The sequence below is a fragment of the Juglans regia genome, chromosome 14 (genome assembly GCF_001411555.2).
Source record: "Juglans regia cultivar Chandler chromosome 14, Walnut 2.0, whole genome shotgun sequence".
In the NCBI taxonomy this organism is placed as follows: domain Eukaryota; kingdom Viridiplantae; phylum Streptophyta; class Magnoliopsida; order Fagales; family Juglandaceae; genus Juglans; species Juglans regia.
In genome coordinates this window covers 3,347,838-3,366,241 of record NC_049914.1, presented here as the reverse complement: position 1 = coordinate 3,366,241, position 18,404 = coordinate 3,347,838, and the positions used below count along the sequence as shown (strand labels likewise).

General features: G+C 33.7%; 1 protein-coding gene across 2 annotated transcripts; it reads right to left on the bottom strand.

The window, feature by feature from the left end:
- Positions 1–429: 429 nt before the first annotated feature.
- LOC109015459 (transcriptional activator DEMETER) lies at positions 430–11,793 on the bottom strand. Of its 2 annotated transcripts, XR_001999907.1 has the most exons (21): positions 11,602–11,793; positions 10,236–11,324; positions 7,668–9,515; positions 7,199–7,564; positions 6,800–6,890; positions 5,292–6,696; positions 5,057–5,136; positions 4,874–4,958; positions 4,687–4,778; positions 4,547–4,615; positions 4,381–4,417; positions 4,189–4,271; positions 3,201–3,638; positions 2,991–3,027; positions 2,850–2,907; positions 2,421–2,560; positions 2,243–2,308; positions 1,940–2,054; positions 1,816–1,854; positions 697–890; positions 430–609 (listed from the first exon to the last, which is right to left on the bottom strand). XR_001999907.1 is itself a non-coding variant. In XM_018997935.1 (20 exons), exons 2-20 carry the CDS (start codon positions 10,972–10,974, stop codon positions 775–777), a joined length of 5,904 nt encoding a protein of 1,967 aa, XP_018853480.1. In that variant the 5' UTR covers positions 10,975–11,324; positions 11,602–11,793; the 3' UTR covers positions 430–774. The 2 variants fall into 2 exon arrangements, 1 of the variants encoding a protein (XP_018853480.1); XM_018997935.1 differs by having other exon boundaries at positions 430–890.
- Positions 11,794–18,404: the final 6,611 nt, after the last annotated feature.

The following is an 18,404-nucleotide window of genomic DNA, read 5'->3' as shown; positions in this document are numbered from 1 at the left end:
TCACGTAATTGAGCTCTGTATTGCAACAAAGGTTTAATTAAGCTACAGGTTTATTGCAAAATTTTAAGCAAACTACCACTTCGGATTGTATGATTCATTGATTCATCTCATACGATGTGGAGCCTAATGTCCCATCTAATTTGGATGGATGACTGTTAAATTTTCACATATTAGTCTTTAACATTATAGCAAGCATGATGTTGATGCACTGATATATTATACTGATTTTAAGGATGATAATTTCTTTAACTTTGTATTGGTCATCATACGAATTGATGAGATATCTCGAAGACACTGGAATCATAGGTATGTGACTAAATTCATGAACAAAGAATTTAATAAGCATTATTGGGATGATTGTGTAATGCCGAAATGCATTTGTGTTGCTAAGTTGTGTGGGAAGCATTTGATGTTGCAATACGTTATACATTCAGTGATTCATCATTTTTATTGATTACTAAAAGCGGAATGGTGTTACATAACATATGTGTCTAGAGTGACAGTGGCCAATTTTTTAAGAATGGCTCTTTCACGAGCAAGAATGAAATAATGATCATAATTTCAATTGTTTACAAACTACATTCCTCTTGTCATGGGTTGCCCTATTCCCTGTATATCAGGTAGTGATGCATAGCATGTTAGAAGAATTTTAATTGAACCTACAGCAATCTGTTAGTAAATGATCTTCCTTATCACCTGGTCAGCATTTTTTTTGGGTACCAGCAGCCTTGGTTTGTACCTTCTGCTATTGATCCTCTGTGCATCATATCCTGTTTATCTCTTGTTCTCAGTTTTTGACTTGACCAACTTACTTGCAGGGAAGTGCAATCTAGCCATTAGAGGTCGGGGTGCCCGTGTTTTCTGGTCAAAACCCCTCACACAGACAAATCCTGCCAAAACGATTCTAAAGATTAGCCAAGTATTACATGATAGAATATTGGTATATTATGACGATATATTTTGGGGGGATGCTGTGCTTGCTGCTAAGCAACAGATCACGTTTTCTTGTGGTAAAAAAATCATATGGATGGTTTGATTTTTTAGAGTTTCAAAGTTATGTTTAGTAAATTAGCAGCACTCAAAGGCGAACAATAAGAAATGAGGCGAGAATTATGGGTTTCATGATGATTTAGAAACCAACCGGGCAATTTATTATATATTCCATGACCAAAAAGGATTACTCATATAGTTTTTAATATTGGTATGCTAGGGGTCTTAACTTCAAATCTTATATGTGCATACATTTGATTTCCATTGGCTGGTTAATATTCTCTCATATTTTTTATTGCATTTTTTGGTGGATTTACCACGGGCTAGATGTACATAACAATGTTAGACTGGTACTGTGATGATTTAGTGTTAAATGCAATCCTCATTATTAAATCACCTACGTGGTGTATGCTTATGCACGTTAAGTATTTCATGAAATTAGAAGAGCAGTCTACCGATAATATCGTGAACTACTACTATGTAATATGTCTTTATTGATTGTTTAATATAGTATTCAATCTCTCTCTCTAAAGCACAGCCACATGCTCATACATCCCTCATTTACAGACAATAAGTAACATAAAATTGAGTTTTACAAAGTCATTCACACCCCCACTAAAGGTCATTTGTAACTTATAGTACTTTCAATGATCCAATCCTCTATAATTTTCTGAGAGAGACTTGGAAAAGCTAACTGCATTCTTTTTTAACTTAAAAATTTGGCTATCTATTGTTTCATCCTCTTTCTTGTAATATGCAATTGACATGAGATGATCCCAATCACATCAGTAAAGCAAGGTGGGTAATTAAAGTTACAGTCCATACCTCTCCAAAAGCATAATTGAATTCCCTCGGTCGATAGGCCTGGTAGACAAGTTTTCTGTAAGCTCCATTTTTAATTAAAATGTGATAGCTATTCCGTAAATGCTTGCATATAATTTCATCTTACCTTTGAATATTGTTGTTACAGAGGTTCCAAAGTAGACAGTCCTTCTTCGCAAATTCCATATCCATGCTCTTGGAACATCTATTGGGTTCAAGCTAGATTCATGGTCTGCAAATACCTGCACAATAATATAGTTTAGTTCAGTTTTATAACCATGGAACTAGAGGCTCTAAATATTCACTGGTATGATTGGACAAAACAATAAATAGTCATCCTGTAAGCACTCATAATGCCAGACTGATTGTGCTTGTATCTACTATGGACACTAGAACTAAGAGAACAAGCATATATATTTGATAAACTTACCTCGTTAACTTGAAAGTATGTACCATTGAGAGGAAAGCTCCCTCTCATTGCTGTTCTACATGGTATCTGTATTTAGATGATGTAAACATCAGCAAAAGATTAAAATAGTCTGTCATGCCTTTTTTTCCCTTGACCTTCAGGAGTGTTACCCATGTATCATTGAATTTAATTCACTCACCAGTAGTGACCCTCTGACCGTTTGTGCATTAGCTTCTCTCATGCTATTGCATGAGAAGCATGTCTTCTCATTGCACAATTTGTTAGGCTCTTGGGAACCACAGCTTGTTTCTGGTGGTTGAATTGAATTTGCTGTTTCGCCTGATAACAAGTTTTGCAAATATGATTGTAAATATATGTCAAACCCAAATCTGTGAAACTATTTATCCTCATATCTGTTACTGGAGAATAAAAGTTATGGGAAAATAGAATATCCTTGGGCCACCCATCACTTTATCTTGAGCTCTGACTATGTTATGTATTAAAATTTATATACGTATAAATTGCATTGGGTGATCTCAAGAATATATCTTGCTATTTTTTATTCGTATTCTGAGATTATTTCACGTGTAAGTATAGCAACTGAAGCTATGATATGTTATGTGCTTACCTGGTGTCCATATAGCAAGAAGATATGGGCTTGGATCATCAGGTTCTCGTCTGTCCATCTGCAAATTTGATAAGGTAATGCTTAGCTACAGTTTCCTAGTTTAAGGTCACTCTATAACTTTAGAATGTCAAGATTACTAACCCCTTCCAAGAGCGGATGCGAATCTGGAAGTTCATACCTGCATCATTCCAGGATGGAAGTTGTCAAGAGTGCATGAAGCAGAGTTTACATACACATATACACATCATTTTTTTTTAACTTAATTTCCAAATAACGGTTTATCCAATTAGGGCTAGATTTCCTTAATATTCAATTGAAAGCTGCAATTTTCTGCAAGAGATATGTGCTTACACTTGGTGCTCTGTTCGTAGCCGACTCACATTCTTCAGTTTAGCTGTAGGTATAGAAGCCACTTCTGGTTTTAAGGCAACCAAAGCCTTTGACATGTCACATTCTTCGAGTTCCATCTTCTCTTGCATGTAGTTTTGTAGATTTACAGTAAACTCTTCGATGTTGAGTTTGATGGTGGGAATCTCGTCAGGATCCTCATAAAATGTGTCCTCAATGTCGCTTTCTGAGATCTCTGTGCATTCTTGTTCTGGGGTTGCTGGTTCTTCAATGATTGGTTCACACTTTCGACTTTCATAACCTGTTCCTTCGAGTGAGTTGTTCTCAGGTGGAAGGAGTGGCAGGGGGTTGATAACTATGGCTGGATTTCTCTCATCTGGAATGGGAACAGTTGAGTCCACAATACTCTTTTCTTCGGGCCCTGGCAGTGCAAGCCTTGCGCTGAAACAAATAATGCTTGTGGTCAGTTTCATTAAGAGAATACTGGATCCATGCATCTGGTAGGATGAGCTGGGGGTTCTGAGAAGAATGAGTTTATTCTTTTCATCAAGAGTACATGCCACTGATATGTATGAGAATATGGGTTGGGCGGTTTTGAGAGGATTAGATTTTTCTATTCTACGAGTTCTAATTTTTCTGATATTTTGGCTGCCTTATGTTCTCTGTTTGCCATTGACAAGAAGTAAAATTAATATCTCGTAAATTAGGCACTTGAAGTTTCATATTTCTTCTGCAGTCATATTGCACAAAAATGTCAATTACTTCATGCCAAAAGGACTAGGAGCCACTGGTGGTTTATCTTTTATATGCCTTGTGGGCGCTACTAAATTGCATATTGATCTATCTATTACAAAAATTTAGTTCCAAGTTATTGGCTTTGAATATAACTCCAGGAAAATGCCAGTGTTTCTGATGAATTATTTCTAATTCTTATATGCCTTCATAATGGTAGAGGCAAACATAGCCATGGGACAGATATCTGAGTGCAAACCTTGCGAAAGCACTTGCAAAGTGTCTGCACTCTCCTCTCATTGGACATGCATTGCAATTTGGTTTACTTTTTGTGCAGAAGACCTGCATAGATATCAAAGCACGTTGCAAATATATTAATCTTTTCTTTATTTGCTACTGATAAATGTTCTGTTAAAGGCAACAGCATATATAAAACTGTACATTTACATACCTTTCCGAATGTAATCAATTGGTAGTGTAGTTCATACCTGTATCAGCATTACTTTATTAGTCAGTAATAGCTTTATTGGAACGGAATGGGAATTCTTTTATCCTACTTTTTTTGCATGGAAAATACTGTTAATTAAACATTGAATGCGGAGGTGCATTGGGGTTACAATGTTCGTTGGTCGAGATTGCATAATCTTGGCCAGAGATATTTTTGAATAGACTCCAGCACCGGATACCTGTATGGAATTTTGATTAGCATTTTTTAGCATTGGAAATATTCATAATTATTAGTTGGATGTGTACTAACAATTCTAGGAGGTGTAACTGAAGTGACTCAGGCAGGGGTTGAAGGGGGACCCATCCCAGTCGAACTGCTATCCTTCCAACATTAGTGTCAACCTTTAGGAAAGAGCAATGTAATGTATTAATTAGCTGATTTTTTCTTCACCCCTTATAAGCTGATAAAGTGGGAAGTAGTTTCATATAAATCTTACTGGAAAAGCTAGATGATGGAGTGTTAAAAGCCGCACACACTCTACACTTTTCAGCCCAAGTCCGCGTATGCTTAATAGATAATCCCTGTAGCACATAGACATTTTTTCTTTTAAGATGTAAATGAGTACATTATTTATATGAAAAGTAGAGTAACTGAGTAAGATGTTTGTGGAATGGCTTACTTTGCTTTATCAGGGGGAACATCTCTTAACCATTCCAGATCGATGCTTCCATGTTCTCTAACCAGTCGGTCCAGGAAATCCTGCAATGTTGTGAAACCACTTACTTTTTTTTGTCTTTTTTCTTTCTTTTGGTGAAGAATACTTTTATTTGTTGAATAATGATTCATTCATGGAGCCATTTGAAGCTGATAGTTTAAAATATGAAGCCTTTTGAGACTTGCTCTAACACGTGTACCTTGATTCGTTCTGCTAGCAGGTTATTCATCCCTCGTTCCTTTATCGCCTTAGAAATCTCAGCAACATTTGCAAGTCTTATTGCTTCATAGTCCAGTGAATCCTGCGTATCTTTGCTTCTTTCTATGTTCCTACTACTGGCATGTACTTGCTTTCTTAAACTGTCCCAGTCAACTGCACTCGTTTTCTCACTCCGTATCCTTCCTTTTTTGGCTTTTGAAATTTTTGAACTTGTCTCATCGTAAGCATGACCAGAAGAATAAGCTTGCTCATTTGAATTTGGTTTGATAAATCTATTTTCCAAGTGCATTTGCTTATTTTCTACTGAGATTCTTTCTCCAGCATTCTCTGTGACTTTAGGGAGACTTGGAATTTGCTGTGTGGTGTTATTCTGCCTTTTAGCCAGTGCTTCTGCAAGTTTTACAGGTTCTGCCACAGATGGGCTTTCCAATCTGAGGAATTTGTTCATTTCCAGTTGATGATTGTGGCAGGATGACAAATCATAAACAGTGTGAGGACCTGGTTGAGAAATGCTTTCCTGGTGTACTGAGTGGTTGCTTAATGGTATAGAGGGGCCCATTCTTTGTGTTTCTTGAGAACATAGTTGTTCATTCTGTTGTACTGTTCTTCCACCTTCACTTCCTGCCCATCCTTCAGTCCTAAAGCCTTTGCTATTTTCATCTTTTGTCTTTGTGAATCTGAAATCAATTGAAGGCAAAGGAGATATGCTTTCTTCACTAAATGCTTTAAAATTCTCTATTTCGGCGATTCTAAATTCTGGATTCATGTGCAAATGGTAGTCGCTTGAAGGATAAGTAAATGCATAAGGGCCATTGAAATCATCTGCTCTGTGCAATCTTGTTTTTTTCTGGGCATGCACAATATTTTTAGATTGCTTGTGCACTTGCCTGGATCCCTCATCCGCTAGTGAACAAGTATTTTGGCTGTAAAATTCCTGGAATGTGGTTTTCTCCATCTGTAGAAGATTTGTTAAAGTTGGAAAGTGAATCTCACTTGGTCTGCAGCCAGTTATAAACTCTTCCTCTTCTGAATTGGAGCCTGAGCTGGATCTTGGTCCTCCAGGGCCCTGTACGTTTAAGGAATCAAAAGAATCTTGTGATGATATGACGTCTTCCCCCATGCTCTGACTATGTGCATCCACTATGCTCCTTTCTCTTCCTGTAGTTTCACTGTCTCTTTGATGCTCTGTTGATCCAAGGTGTGTCATAGAGCTATAACTGAAGATAGGTCGACTTGGAACCTTTTCTTGCCATCCAATGGTGTCATCCTGATGATTTATACAGACTTCTGATTCCTCTGACAGTGTGCTTGTCCCACTATTATCACATGTTCTGTTGCTCATTGACTGAAGAGGAAATCGTGCTGCCAAAGACATGAAAGCAGAGCTGCGAAGATAGGAAAAAAATCATAAATATTGTTTCTTAAACTTCAAGTTTTACTCTCACTGGAAATATCTACCCAGAATTCTGTGAACATTAGTGAATTTACCTTGAAAGATGGTCTGAAACATTTTGGGTTAGGAAGACTCCTATCACTGAATCAACAACAGATCCTTTCCATCGTGAGAAGCGTCTATCTCCTGTGAAGAGTGTTATTATGTCTGGTAAATATGCAGCTAGTTGAATACCTTTGTATCTTACTAGATTATTTTTATTGTTGGTGCATGTGCAAGTATAAAAGCCGTCATATATGGTCTGCCTGTGGAAACTAGAAAAATTCTTTTTTTTCTCTTCTCCTTTTATTGTTTTAATTTACTGGACTGATGATTCGTTTCTATTGTTTGCCTTATTTTTACTTTTTCCTTGTATTGATCTTTCTGAACTTAACATCAATAGTGCTCTAGTTGTGTAACACTGAATGTGAGGCTATAACTATAAGAGACTCTACCTTGAATGAGGTGCATTCTTGCAATAAACGAATCAGTTCGACCACGAAAAACCTTTCTTTCCTCTTCCCACCATTTCTCCTTTTCCTTGTCAGTTCCTTCAAAGTCTTTGCTTCCTTCCGTATTCATCAAAAGGTTCCAAATTCTATTTGTTTCTGGGTCAAGGACTACTTTAGGTCGTGGTTTACGTTTCTTCATCAGTTCAAACCTTGGGTATGGAACAAGTGCACCGTATCCTTTGTATAGGACAACTGCATTTTGCTCGTCCCTTACCAATTCAGTGCTCCCCTCATTGAGATCTAGACTCTTCAATCGATATATGATCTCATCTATGGGAATGGCGTATGTCCTTTTTTTTGGTGGACGACCTACATCAAATGATACCAATCTAGTGAGTAGAATGTACCAGGATATCAATGTTAAGTTTATGAAATGCCACATTTTCTAAAGTCTTTGAGATACAAAATTTACCTCGTGGTTTTGCTGGGGATTTCTGATAAGCATATAAGGCATCGTCGTTTTTTGGAACTTTATTTCTTCTAGCTGAAACTAATCTCGATGGAATGGGTCCTATGGTACGCTTTGTTGAAGGAACATGGGAAGTTTGAAGTACCTGGTTCTCCGATTCAGGGACTTGTTTGGGAGGAGATGGTTGGAGCATGTAACAATTCTCAATTGCAGCTAGGGAGGGATAGCCATGGACTGAAGTTAATCTGCTGGTCTCTTTTGTCACTTCTGCATATGAATGCAGATCAGACGAAATCTCTTGCATCGGCAAATTCTGTCCTGCAGTCATAGAGTGATTGCACCTCTCAGATGTAAATTTGTTGGCCTCACTTTGCCTCTCAGCAATTTTAGGACTTCTGAAGTAAAAGTTCGATATGTCATGGTTTGTTGTTTCTGTAAGCCCATTTGCACTGTTATCATTCATTCGTTTTGTTTTAGCTTTTCCCGAACCATCTTCAACTTCTGTTATGCAAGGCATTCCAGAGATGTTTGTATGGAGTCCACTCACAGTTTTCTTTTTTTTGCAAGTTTCTGAGAAACCTCTGCCGAGAACTTGGCCCTTTTTGCAGCATTCATCCGTTTGGATCTCTTGGTACAACAATGAAATGACTGGATTTTGGATATTGGGATTTGTGCCCTCGATAGTACGAAAATGTTCTCTCTTGGACCCTCTTGCTGCACTGGAATTAGATGGAAACTTTGGAACTGATTGGGTTGTATTCCTAGACAATTCTTTCTCCATGCTATCATAATTAGAGTTTGCTTGAAAGACTACTTTGTCTATTCCTTCAGCATGGATTTGTTGTGATATGGGATTCCATCCATTGCTACAGCTGTTTTGGAAAGGGTCAGAATATCTCTCATCTATATTTCTCCCTATCACATGTGGATCTTCTATGGACCAGTCTTTCTCTGGAGCCAATGAGGCTGCAGCTGCTTGCCTTTGTTGCAGTGGTACATAGTTAGTTTGCAGTTGACTTGTGGAATGGATTAGATCATTTATGTTTCCAGATTTCTGCTGTTCTTCCATTAAGCCAGTCCACTGGTCAATCTGCACAACAGACTTTGTTCCAGAAACACTGTAAGTTCCAGGGCAGAATTCTGTGGCTCGAGAGTCTGAACTCAAACTAAAGGCCCCTTTATTCCAATGAGGTAACTCCTGCTGACCAACTGCTTTTTCCTGGCTTTCATCAACGATCTTCTCCACGTCAAAATTTAATGCTCTCTGGCAGGATGTTGCAGCTGTTCTGCCCTTAGCATTGACTGTCTCCCTTGAAGCATCAGCCAGTTCAGGTGCTGATTCTTTCTGAATATTCTTGCGCACGTACTTCCTCTTTGCTGTCTGGGCCTCGTTGGTATTTTTTGGAGTTTTAGGCTTTGGAGTCCTTTTGGGCTTGCCTTCCCTTATTACCTTGGGCCTGTGTTTTCTTCGTCTTGGCGGTTTCTGATGTGGTGTCTCGTTCAGATCCATGCCAGGAATACTTCCCTTCTCAGAATCTTTATTTTCTTTGTGTAATGTATTATTGGCAGCAGGAGATGAGTTTACAATGCTCTGTAAAAGTTCGTCACTCTGGTTCAGAGGTGAATTATTTCCTAATGATGTAAGTGAAGTATCATTGTCCCTTGCCTCACTTGAGCTTTCGTTTCTTATTATGTTCGGTGTTGCAGAATGCTGGTTGTTCTCCAGCTTCTTGACCCGATCTGGTGTTATTGGTGCGAACTGGAGTGTGTTGGTAACACTTGAGGCAGCATTTATTTCTGCTGGTGTGGAATTTAGCTCCCAGTGCAGTTCATAAGGTACGGGGAATCCATCTATAGGAGAAAAACAGTTTTCATTGATTTCCTTACTGAAAATAATGAAAGATAATTTGACAGTGAAATAATTTTGTAAATCCAGAGGAGGTAAACTTATTTTTGCTTGTGGCAGTCCCAATTTTTTGTTTTTTGTATCTGATAACACTTACAATGAGGTCAGTAAACACATCAAATCATGGCAATTACATATCAGGCCTTGTGGCATATTAGAGAATACCTTGTCCTTTCCTAGTAGCAGTGTGCAGTTACAGAAACTAATTTGGTGCTGTTCTTCATAACGAAATACTATAATAATTAAAAATTCTTACCTTAAAAAGCAAGTTAATTATTGCAGATAAATTGAAGTACTTTATTTTTCTTTTATCTTATGAAGAATCAGAGGGTAACATAATTTTGTACAAACGACCCAATGTCCATGGGTGCACATGGGTACACAAATGATTTTCATGAAGTAGTCATCTATTATGGATGTGTTGATACAAGTCCATGTTTCTTGTATAATTAAAGTGCTATATATAATTGATTCGTCACCACATGATATCTAGTGCTACCCAATTTCTATTTGTATGCTATCTTCATCAATTCGAAATGAACAGAAAAAAAAAAAAAATCATAACGATGATCCTCTTTGGATAATTAGTAGTACGCATTCCTACTTTGCATAAATGGGCACCAATAAATGCAAAATGAAAAAAAAAGAATATATAAATGTCTTACAGTTGGGTCTCTGGGTATAGTTGTCACTGTTGTCCGATGAGTTTGAACCCGAGTAGTGATTTTGGTTGCTAAAAAACAAACTTGCAGGGTTCTTATCTCTTAGATTGCCGTCAACTCGAGAATGCATTTCCAGACTCAGAGGCCTATTTGCCAAATTACTCGAAGGGTCAAAACCTGCGTAGTAATTCTGGTTGTTGAACAACAGGCCATCAGAAGTGGTCGAATCTCTCTGGCTGCAATCAACATGAGAGTGCAACTGCATATGCGAATTTGGAATCTGGGGACTATTTGCTGCCATGTTTTGGCTTCCGTTCGGGTACCTGTTTGCAGTGGTTATAAGGGTGGCATTCTGCATTTGCAGCAGTTGTGCAAATGTATCGTTCTTCCAACCTGTGCTGTTACTGTGTAAGGTCTGAGTGTGAGACCCTGCAATGTGATTGATCACCCTGTTCTTCTGAGTCAATCCTGCATCATAGCCATAGTACCCTCCTTTCTGAACCACCTGCCCGGTTGGGTTCGAATTACGCCGCAACCCATTGTAATTTGGCATCTCTGCATACCCATTTGAGAATTCAGTCACTTCCTGCCAATTTGCTCTCCCCATTTGGTTCCCATCCCAGTTGACCTGGATCGGATTAGACCTTGTTGGAATTGGCTTCTCTGGTGTCACGGGCATCCATGAATCCATTATTTGAAGCTCTTTATCCTCTGGAAATGAAACCCCACCTCTAATATTCATCCGTCTCACCTAGCAATCTCAACACTGTCCTTTCACTTCTTTGTTGAGTCCCTGCGCTTGAAGCCTCTAATTTTTCCTGGAGCAGCTGAATTTCACAGCTACCATCCAAATACCGGAGGTTTCTGAAAGCCAATATCTAGCTTTACCCCATTTGCCTGAATCCACACTGCCAAAACATCCAAACACATTCTCTCGCATACAACCTTCACCGTGCATTGACATGCATCAAGATTAAAGATAACAACCCAAAAGAAGCATCTTAGTTGTAAATGCTAGAAAATCATTCCCCGTATGCTCTCAACAGCAACAGCCAGCTTTATCTTGTATTCGATGGAAAACATGGAAAAAGCCTGAGAAACATGTAAGGAAATTAACAAAAATCAAAAGAGCAACAAATATCACTTATTTGAGAGATAAAACTACTAAAATAGAGTATTAAATTACATATCGGCCAATTTAATCCACTTTAAATGGCTAGGATTGTGGGGGCAAAAAATTGACAAAATCTTCAGGGAATATTTTCATGATATGGAAGAAGTGTAACAACTTTTATGGGTTTCAGTCAACATGAATTAAACCTGAAAATATAAATGACCAAAAAATAAATAAATAATATATTGAGCTCACCGATCTGGGTGTTGAGTCAGGCAGCCGGCGTGGGTAAAGTCAATGCCGGAAGTTATCAAGTCAGTCTCCAGGGTTAAGCCAGGAGAGAGAAACGAATAGAGAAGAGTACTGAGAGGGAAAAGGCACGAAAATAAACCAGAGATATAGACCATACTATATATAAGACACGCCCACACCAGTTTGGGCACTTCTTGTATTTGTATATTGGGCACACCCTCTTTAATTATAAACTACTTTACAAAAATCCAGATTATTTACCTTCTGGCCATTAATGTTTATTCGCTGGTGCTTTTAACAGCATCAAGTTCTACATATTCTCTTTCTCCTTTCTTCATTTTTAGTTTATTTTTTTTCTTTCAAATCTGAAAAAGTCAGATCTATGATTTTTCAATAACTCTTGAGAGACACACACAGTATAAAAGACTCTCAGACCGTAAATCGTTCGGAAGAAAGTGTCAATTTTGCTCAAATCACCGTGTGTGGTCTTCACGCGCTGCTCACAATTGTATGTGTTCCTCACGCACTGAATCATCAGAATCATTATCACCAGATCTTTCTAGATTTAACTTTTGTAGTTAAAAAAAGATAAGCTTGTTCCCTTAAAAAGGAAAAAAAAAAGTCCTACATATTCTCAATTAATGTTATTGATAAAACTTATCAATTTAATCATATAATTGTTAATTATTTTAAAATATGCTTTGTGTTTTAATTAAGAAGTCGACCAACCCACATATACTGTATGTATATATCGCATATGTTGAAGTATAGAATTTATTGTTATTGTGACTTCTACGTTATACTGGACTTAATTTGGACTTTAAAAATTTGTAAACTGATTTGCATTGTAGTTCAAGTATTCTATAGAAACTATTTCCAAACTTATCCTAATTATTTGGATTATATGGTAAACTTGAGATATGTTACATCAATTTGAGCTACATTAATTGACATACCATAACACTCATGCTACTATTAAATGTTTTGGTGGGGATTTTTCATTGAGAAAAAAGTAAGGGGTGGGTTGGGTGCCCCTTAACATGGGGAGTGCTTGAATAACTTCACATTTATAAATCGGTGCAAATAAGAGTAACTTTCTTTTTTGTCTCTATCTTATTAAATTATTTAAAATATGTTACACCAATAAAGTTTGATTAATTAGAGGAATGGATAATACATTCTATGTACCACAATAGGACAAGGATAAAATTGTAATTGAAGCACTATCTGTATATGTCTGCGTGTGCGTGGAAAACGAGTTGTAACAGTCAGGCCATCTCTGCTGGACCAAAACACGTGATTCGGCCAAAAAACCAAGCAAAGACCTTCTGGTTTGGACGGAGACTGAGGTGGGACCCACTGATACGAGAATCAAAGTAAATAATAAAATACTACTATCGAGAGAAGGACAGTTTTATCAGACTCCGATAAATAAATAAATAAATAAATTGAAAAGATAAGAAAAAAAAGGACAGTTTTATTATCAGTGTGCATGAAAAGTACGGACGTACGTGGTCCGTGTCCTTTCTGCATGGCAAAATTTATTGCTTTAAATAAATCTATAATAATTGTATTGTTTTTCTATTACTTGTAAATAAATTCATATAATTTTATAAGATATATTAAATTTATTTTATAATAAAATTTTTTTATAATTTAATACTTCACATCAAAATATATTAATTTATAAATTTATTTTTATTTAAATTTTTTATGATTAAAATATTTCTCGATTCTAAATGATGAAAAATCATGTATGTCTTTTTTTTTTTTTTTAAATATAATTCATTTCATTTTATAAATTGAAATTACAGTTATGACTTATTAATACAGAAAAAATTTAAACTATAAGTCAAACTACGCATTTACTTTGGGGCACTTCCGCAAACAAATTCATTTATGGCGAACATTGTCTTAACTTCTATAAAAATATCTCCTAACAAAGTGAGCATTTTGTAAAAATAGAATTAAACGACCCTTCAATGATAACTAATTTTTTCATTGCATCTTCTTCATATTCTATACAAAATTCCCTTTTCGTCATCATTTAGTATTAAGATCAACAGATCTCGATTGACCTATGCTCATTCCCTCGATCTCTAAAACAAATGTCGTGTTGGGAGAGAGTATTTATCGTCGAATTTGCTTAATTCCTTTGTTGTAGTGGCGCTTCAATTTTCAAAATAGTTCATGGTTAGTATTCGATAACCTGAGTACAGCTATAGAAAAAATCATGAATGGTTCTTCAAATGCTACTTTGGCTTTTGGTGATGACCTGAGTTTAGTGGCTGATAGCCTGATTCTGTGGTTAAATAGATATAAATTCACTGAAAATTAAAAAATGGGCATGTTGGATGAAATTATTATTGCTATCTATTATAAAAACGAATCACCTGCGACGGGACAATTTCTCTTTTGGGTCATCAAATTAATTCCATCAAAATCCAACAATGACAATTGAAAAATTCCACTTGTGAAGGAGATAATTGTAAATTTCTTATCAAATATTAAATTTAACAAAATGGAAATGTTTAATTAAATGCATCATCAGATCAATGGTCTCGATTGAAGCTGACGTACGTTGCCCTCACAGCAGAGTTCCTTCATTTTATATATATATATATATATATATATATGTATATTGACAAGTGGACCAGTGGGGAATTAGGCTGAGTTTTAAATTTTCATTAGTTTGGGTAAATAGAAGGACGTTTAATCACTGTCACCTACCACCCCATTTATTGGATGATGTGAAGGATTTTAGGTACACGGTTAATTACTCAAACTTTGAGGACCCCATCCCGTCAGAAACATAGCCCATTGATAGGGATGGATTTAAGGTTAACGTTTTATTGTTTTCACAATCCAAGGATAATAATTTGGTATATATATACTAAGAAATGATTATGGGTGCGTTGGTCTTTATGTGTATCTGATATAATGATTTAAATAAATAAAAAATAATAAAAAAGTAAATAACTTATTTGTTTGGAAAAATAAAATACAAAGTTAAAAAAAATGAAAATTCAATATTAAAAAAAAAAAATTAAACTTCAACAAAGTATGTAACTGCAAAGCTATTAAAGGTTTTTTTATTAAACATGATATTCGTTAAATTCTACAAATGACCTACACATCAAATGGTCAAGGGTCTTAAAGACATTTTGGTAAAATAAGATCCTTCATTTAATTCTATAAGGGAACTACACGTCAAATAATCAAAAACTTTAAGGGCCTATTGGTAAAATAGGATTTAATAGACTTAACGGAAAGAAAAGAAAAGTTAACGAAATAATAATAAAAATTACCATTCACAATTAGATAGCCACTTATTATAATAAAGTAAATATATATTAATAGGTAAAAATTAGAAATATGCAAGTTTATGTATTGATATATCCACCTAAGTTATAATATAAAATCATAATTGCGACAAATTGTTTAAACAAGAGTCTATGATCATCTGTTTAAAAAGATTCTAACTTTGAGAATTTATATTTACATATAATTTCAATTTAAAAAGTAAATAACCATTAAAGGTGGTGGCTTAGTGATTTTTAGATCACTTAGAAGTGGTTTGATATGTATTTATTAGATTGTGAGTTTGAATCTAAAAATCTAATGTAAGGGAGTGGCCGGTTCGAATCCAATTTTTCTATTTGAAAAATCGGGCTATATGTTATTAGGTATTAAGCTTTTGACAATTGTGAGTTTGAATCTGAATATGAATTCATTTTAGACTATTGATATTAGTTGTTTACGAATTCATTAAATTTCTTACTCAGATCAAAATCTAAATTATGGCTTAGACTTAATTTGAGGCAGCATCTATGATTTTGTTCCTATACCCTTTTCACTCAGAAAAATAAACCGTGAAAGTCAACACAAAGTATAACTCCGGTGAGAGAAATCGATAACCATTTTTATTTTATTTGGAAGTATAAACTAATTTCATTTATTTTCTATTGTTAAAAAATCCTTAAATTCGAGACTAACTTTTCAATTAGATATAAAAATGATTTTATTTTATTTTATTAATATAATTTTTTTAAAAGAAATGATACTTGCAGTCGTGAGTGTGCAAGCACTGTGCAGTCGTTTTAGAAAAAAAAAATAAATATGAGACTCACGTAAAAATAAATTAATTTTTTAATAGTAGACCCCACTCTTTTTCAAAATGATTGCACGGTATTTGCACATTCCACGACTGTATATAGCATTACTCTTTTTTAAAATTTTTATATAAATATAGTAAATAATTTAATTTTTAAAATAATAATAATATTAAAAAATAATATTTTATTTAATTTTTATATAAAATCATTTCATTCCTTCTCCATATTAACGAGGCAAATGGTATAAAAGAGACGGTCTTGGATATTGCTAATTCTGCCAGTACGCTACTATCTACCCCACCAATCTTCTATAAAGCGTTCACATTCCAGTCCAATCATTTGTTTTCGGATAGAGTAATGTTGTATATAAAGTTCAAATAGAGAAATTTTATATAAATTTTTTATAAAATAATGTACCATATTAATAAATAATAATTTTTGTTATATTTTTTTAAAATGAAATTTACTTTTTTATAAAGATTTATATGAGACTTGTATAAATTATTTTTCTTTTAAATAATACTTACCCCACGTAGAAAAGCTATGATGGTGGCTATGATTTATTTATTTATTTAATAATTAATTAAAGAAGTATTTTATAAATTTTATAAAATGCTTATAGATATACAAAATGTATGAAATATATAGCCTTCTTGATGGAGAGTCTATGTAACTGTAGCAGGGTACTTTGTTTTTTCCTCTAAAAAAAATAGAAATTTAAGTGTTATTTAGATAGTAAATTGAGATAAAAATTAAAAAGTGAATAAAATATTATTATAATATTATTTTTAGATTTAAAAATATTAAATTAATTATTATATTTTATGTAAAAATTTAAAAAAATTATAATAATAAAATAGATAAAACACTTTCACTAGGGATCTTAAACTTTTATTTTTTAAGTTTTTTAATTTTTAACCCCTAGCGTGACTTTTAAAATGTAGTAGTACCTAAGCTACATACGTTTAAGGCGGCAGCCGACTGATTTATTAATTTATTTTCCATAAACATAATCATATATTAATACTTAATAGTTTCGAACGTACAAGAGAAAATTGATGAAATCCGATAAAACCTTCGTGATCATAGATAATTCATAGATGTTATTATAACAAATATAAATAAATAAATAAAATAAAATTAATTGTTGATCCTAAATCTTCTCGATTACTTTATTTATTTCTAGCGTGATAAATTGAAATAAAAAATTTAAATCGATCGATACATCCAAAATTGGAAGGAATGTCTCAATCAAGTCAAGGTTGTGATAATCAAGCACGAAGAACTTGACTTTAATTATTTATATTTTGAAAATAATTGATATATGATGTCATGAGAAAGTGAAATCCTAGCTAGAAGATTCTATTCAAAGGGAATCTTGATAATTTAATGGGTAAGATCATGCCATGAAGTCATGCCATGTATAAGATCGAAATATATAAATTTTAAAAAATAATTTATATAAACTTCAAATAGATAAATTTTGACACATTTTTTTTTTTATAAAAAACTTAGACCTCACGTTAAAAAAATGTAATATATATATTTTTAATATGACCTACCTTTTTAGACTAAAGTACTTTATCTTATAAAAAGGACATGCCATGCATAACTTTAGGATCGAAATATATTATTTTAAAAAAATAATTTGTACAAATCTTGAATAGATAAATAATGCGTAGTTTCTTTGTAAATAAATTATACTCCACCTTAAAAAATTATTAAAAAAATATATTATTTTTTAATATGACACTTTTTTACAAAGTTCATCTGCGTAATTTATTTATTTAAAACTTATACATAACATTACTCTTTAATTAAAAGAGTAAATATCTCTCTAATAGTTTTGAACCAATTTTTTTTATAATTTATCATATAAATCGAGATATATATATATATATATATATATGAAATGGAATGAATTGTATATTATTTATTATAAATTTAATATTATTTAAAAGATCAATATAAATAATAATAAATATTGTAAAAACAATTAACATATTTATCTCTATCTCATCCAATATTCAAATTGTAATATTTATAAGTTGTAACCTGTTAACTTTTATGGCCCGACTATTTTAATTATTCATGGAAAGTAACCTTGAAGAAAAATAATCTTTACTTTAGACTCACTTTAAGTAAATGTTTTAATTTCTATTATTTTTTAACTGAGTCAGTAGGATGGTTTTTTTTTTTTTTCCCTCCTTCCTATTCTATTCTTTAGTAGGATGGCTTTTGACATGTGGTAAAAGAGAGATACAGATGCCTCGCTTTCCACCTGCTGGCAGAATGTATTAAAAGTTGAAAGTTGCCTAGTTTATTTTTTAAAATGAGATGAGTTTATTTTATAATATTATTTTTATTTTAAGATTTAAAAAAGTTGAATTATTTATTTTATTTTATATAAAAATTTAAAAAAATTATAATAATTAAATGAAATGAAATGAAATGAGATGAAAATAGTTATAAAAATAAGCGAGAGTACATAAGGGTCGTGTTGTGATTTACCAATAATTATGTCATTGCAGTTATTTCTCTCTCTCTCTATATATATATATGTCGAGAAATGATTTGTATAAGTTCTAAATAGATAAATCTCATACAAATTCTTGTAAAAATGTGGAATTTACCTTAAAAAAGTGTAAAAAAAACTATTTTTATTAGTATAATTTACTTTTTTACAAAAAA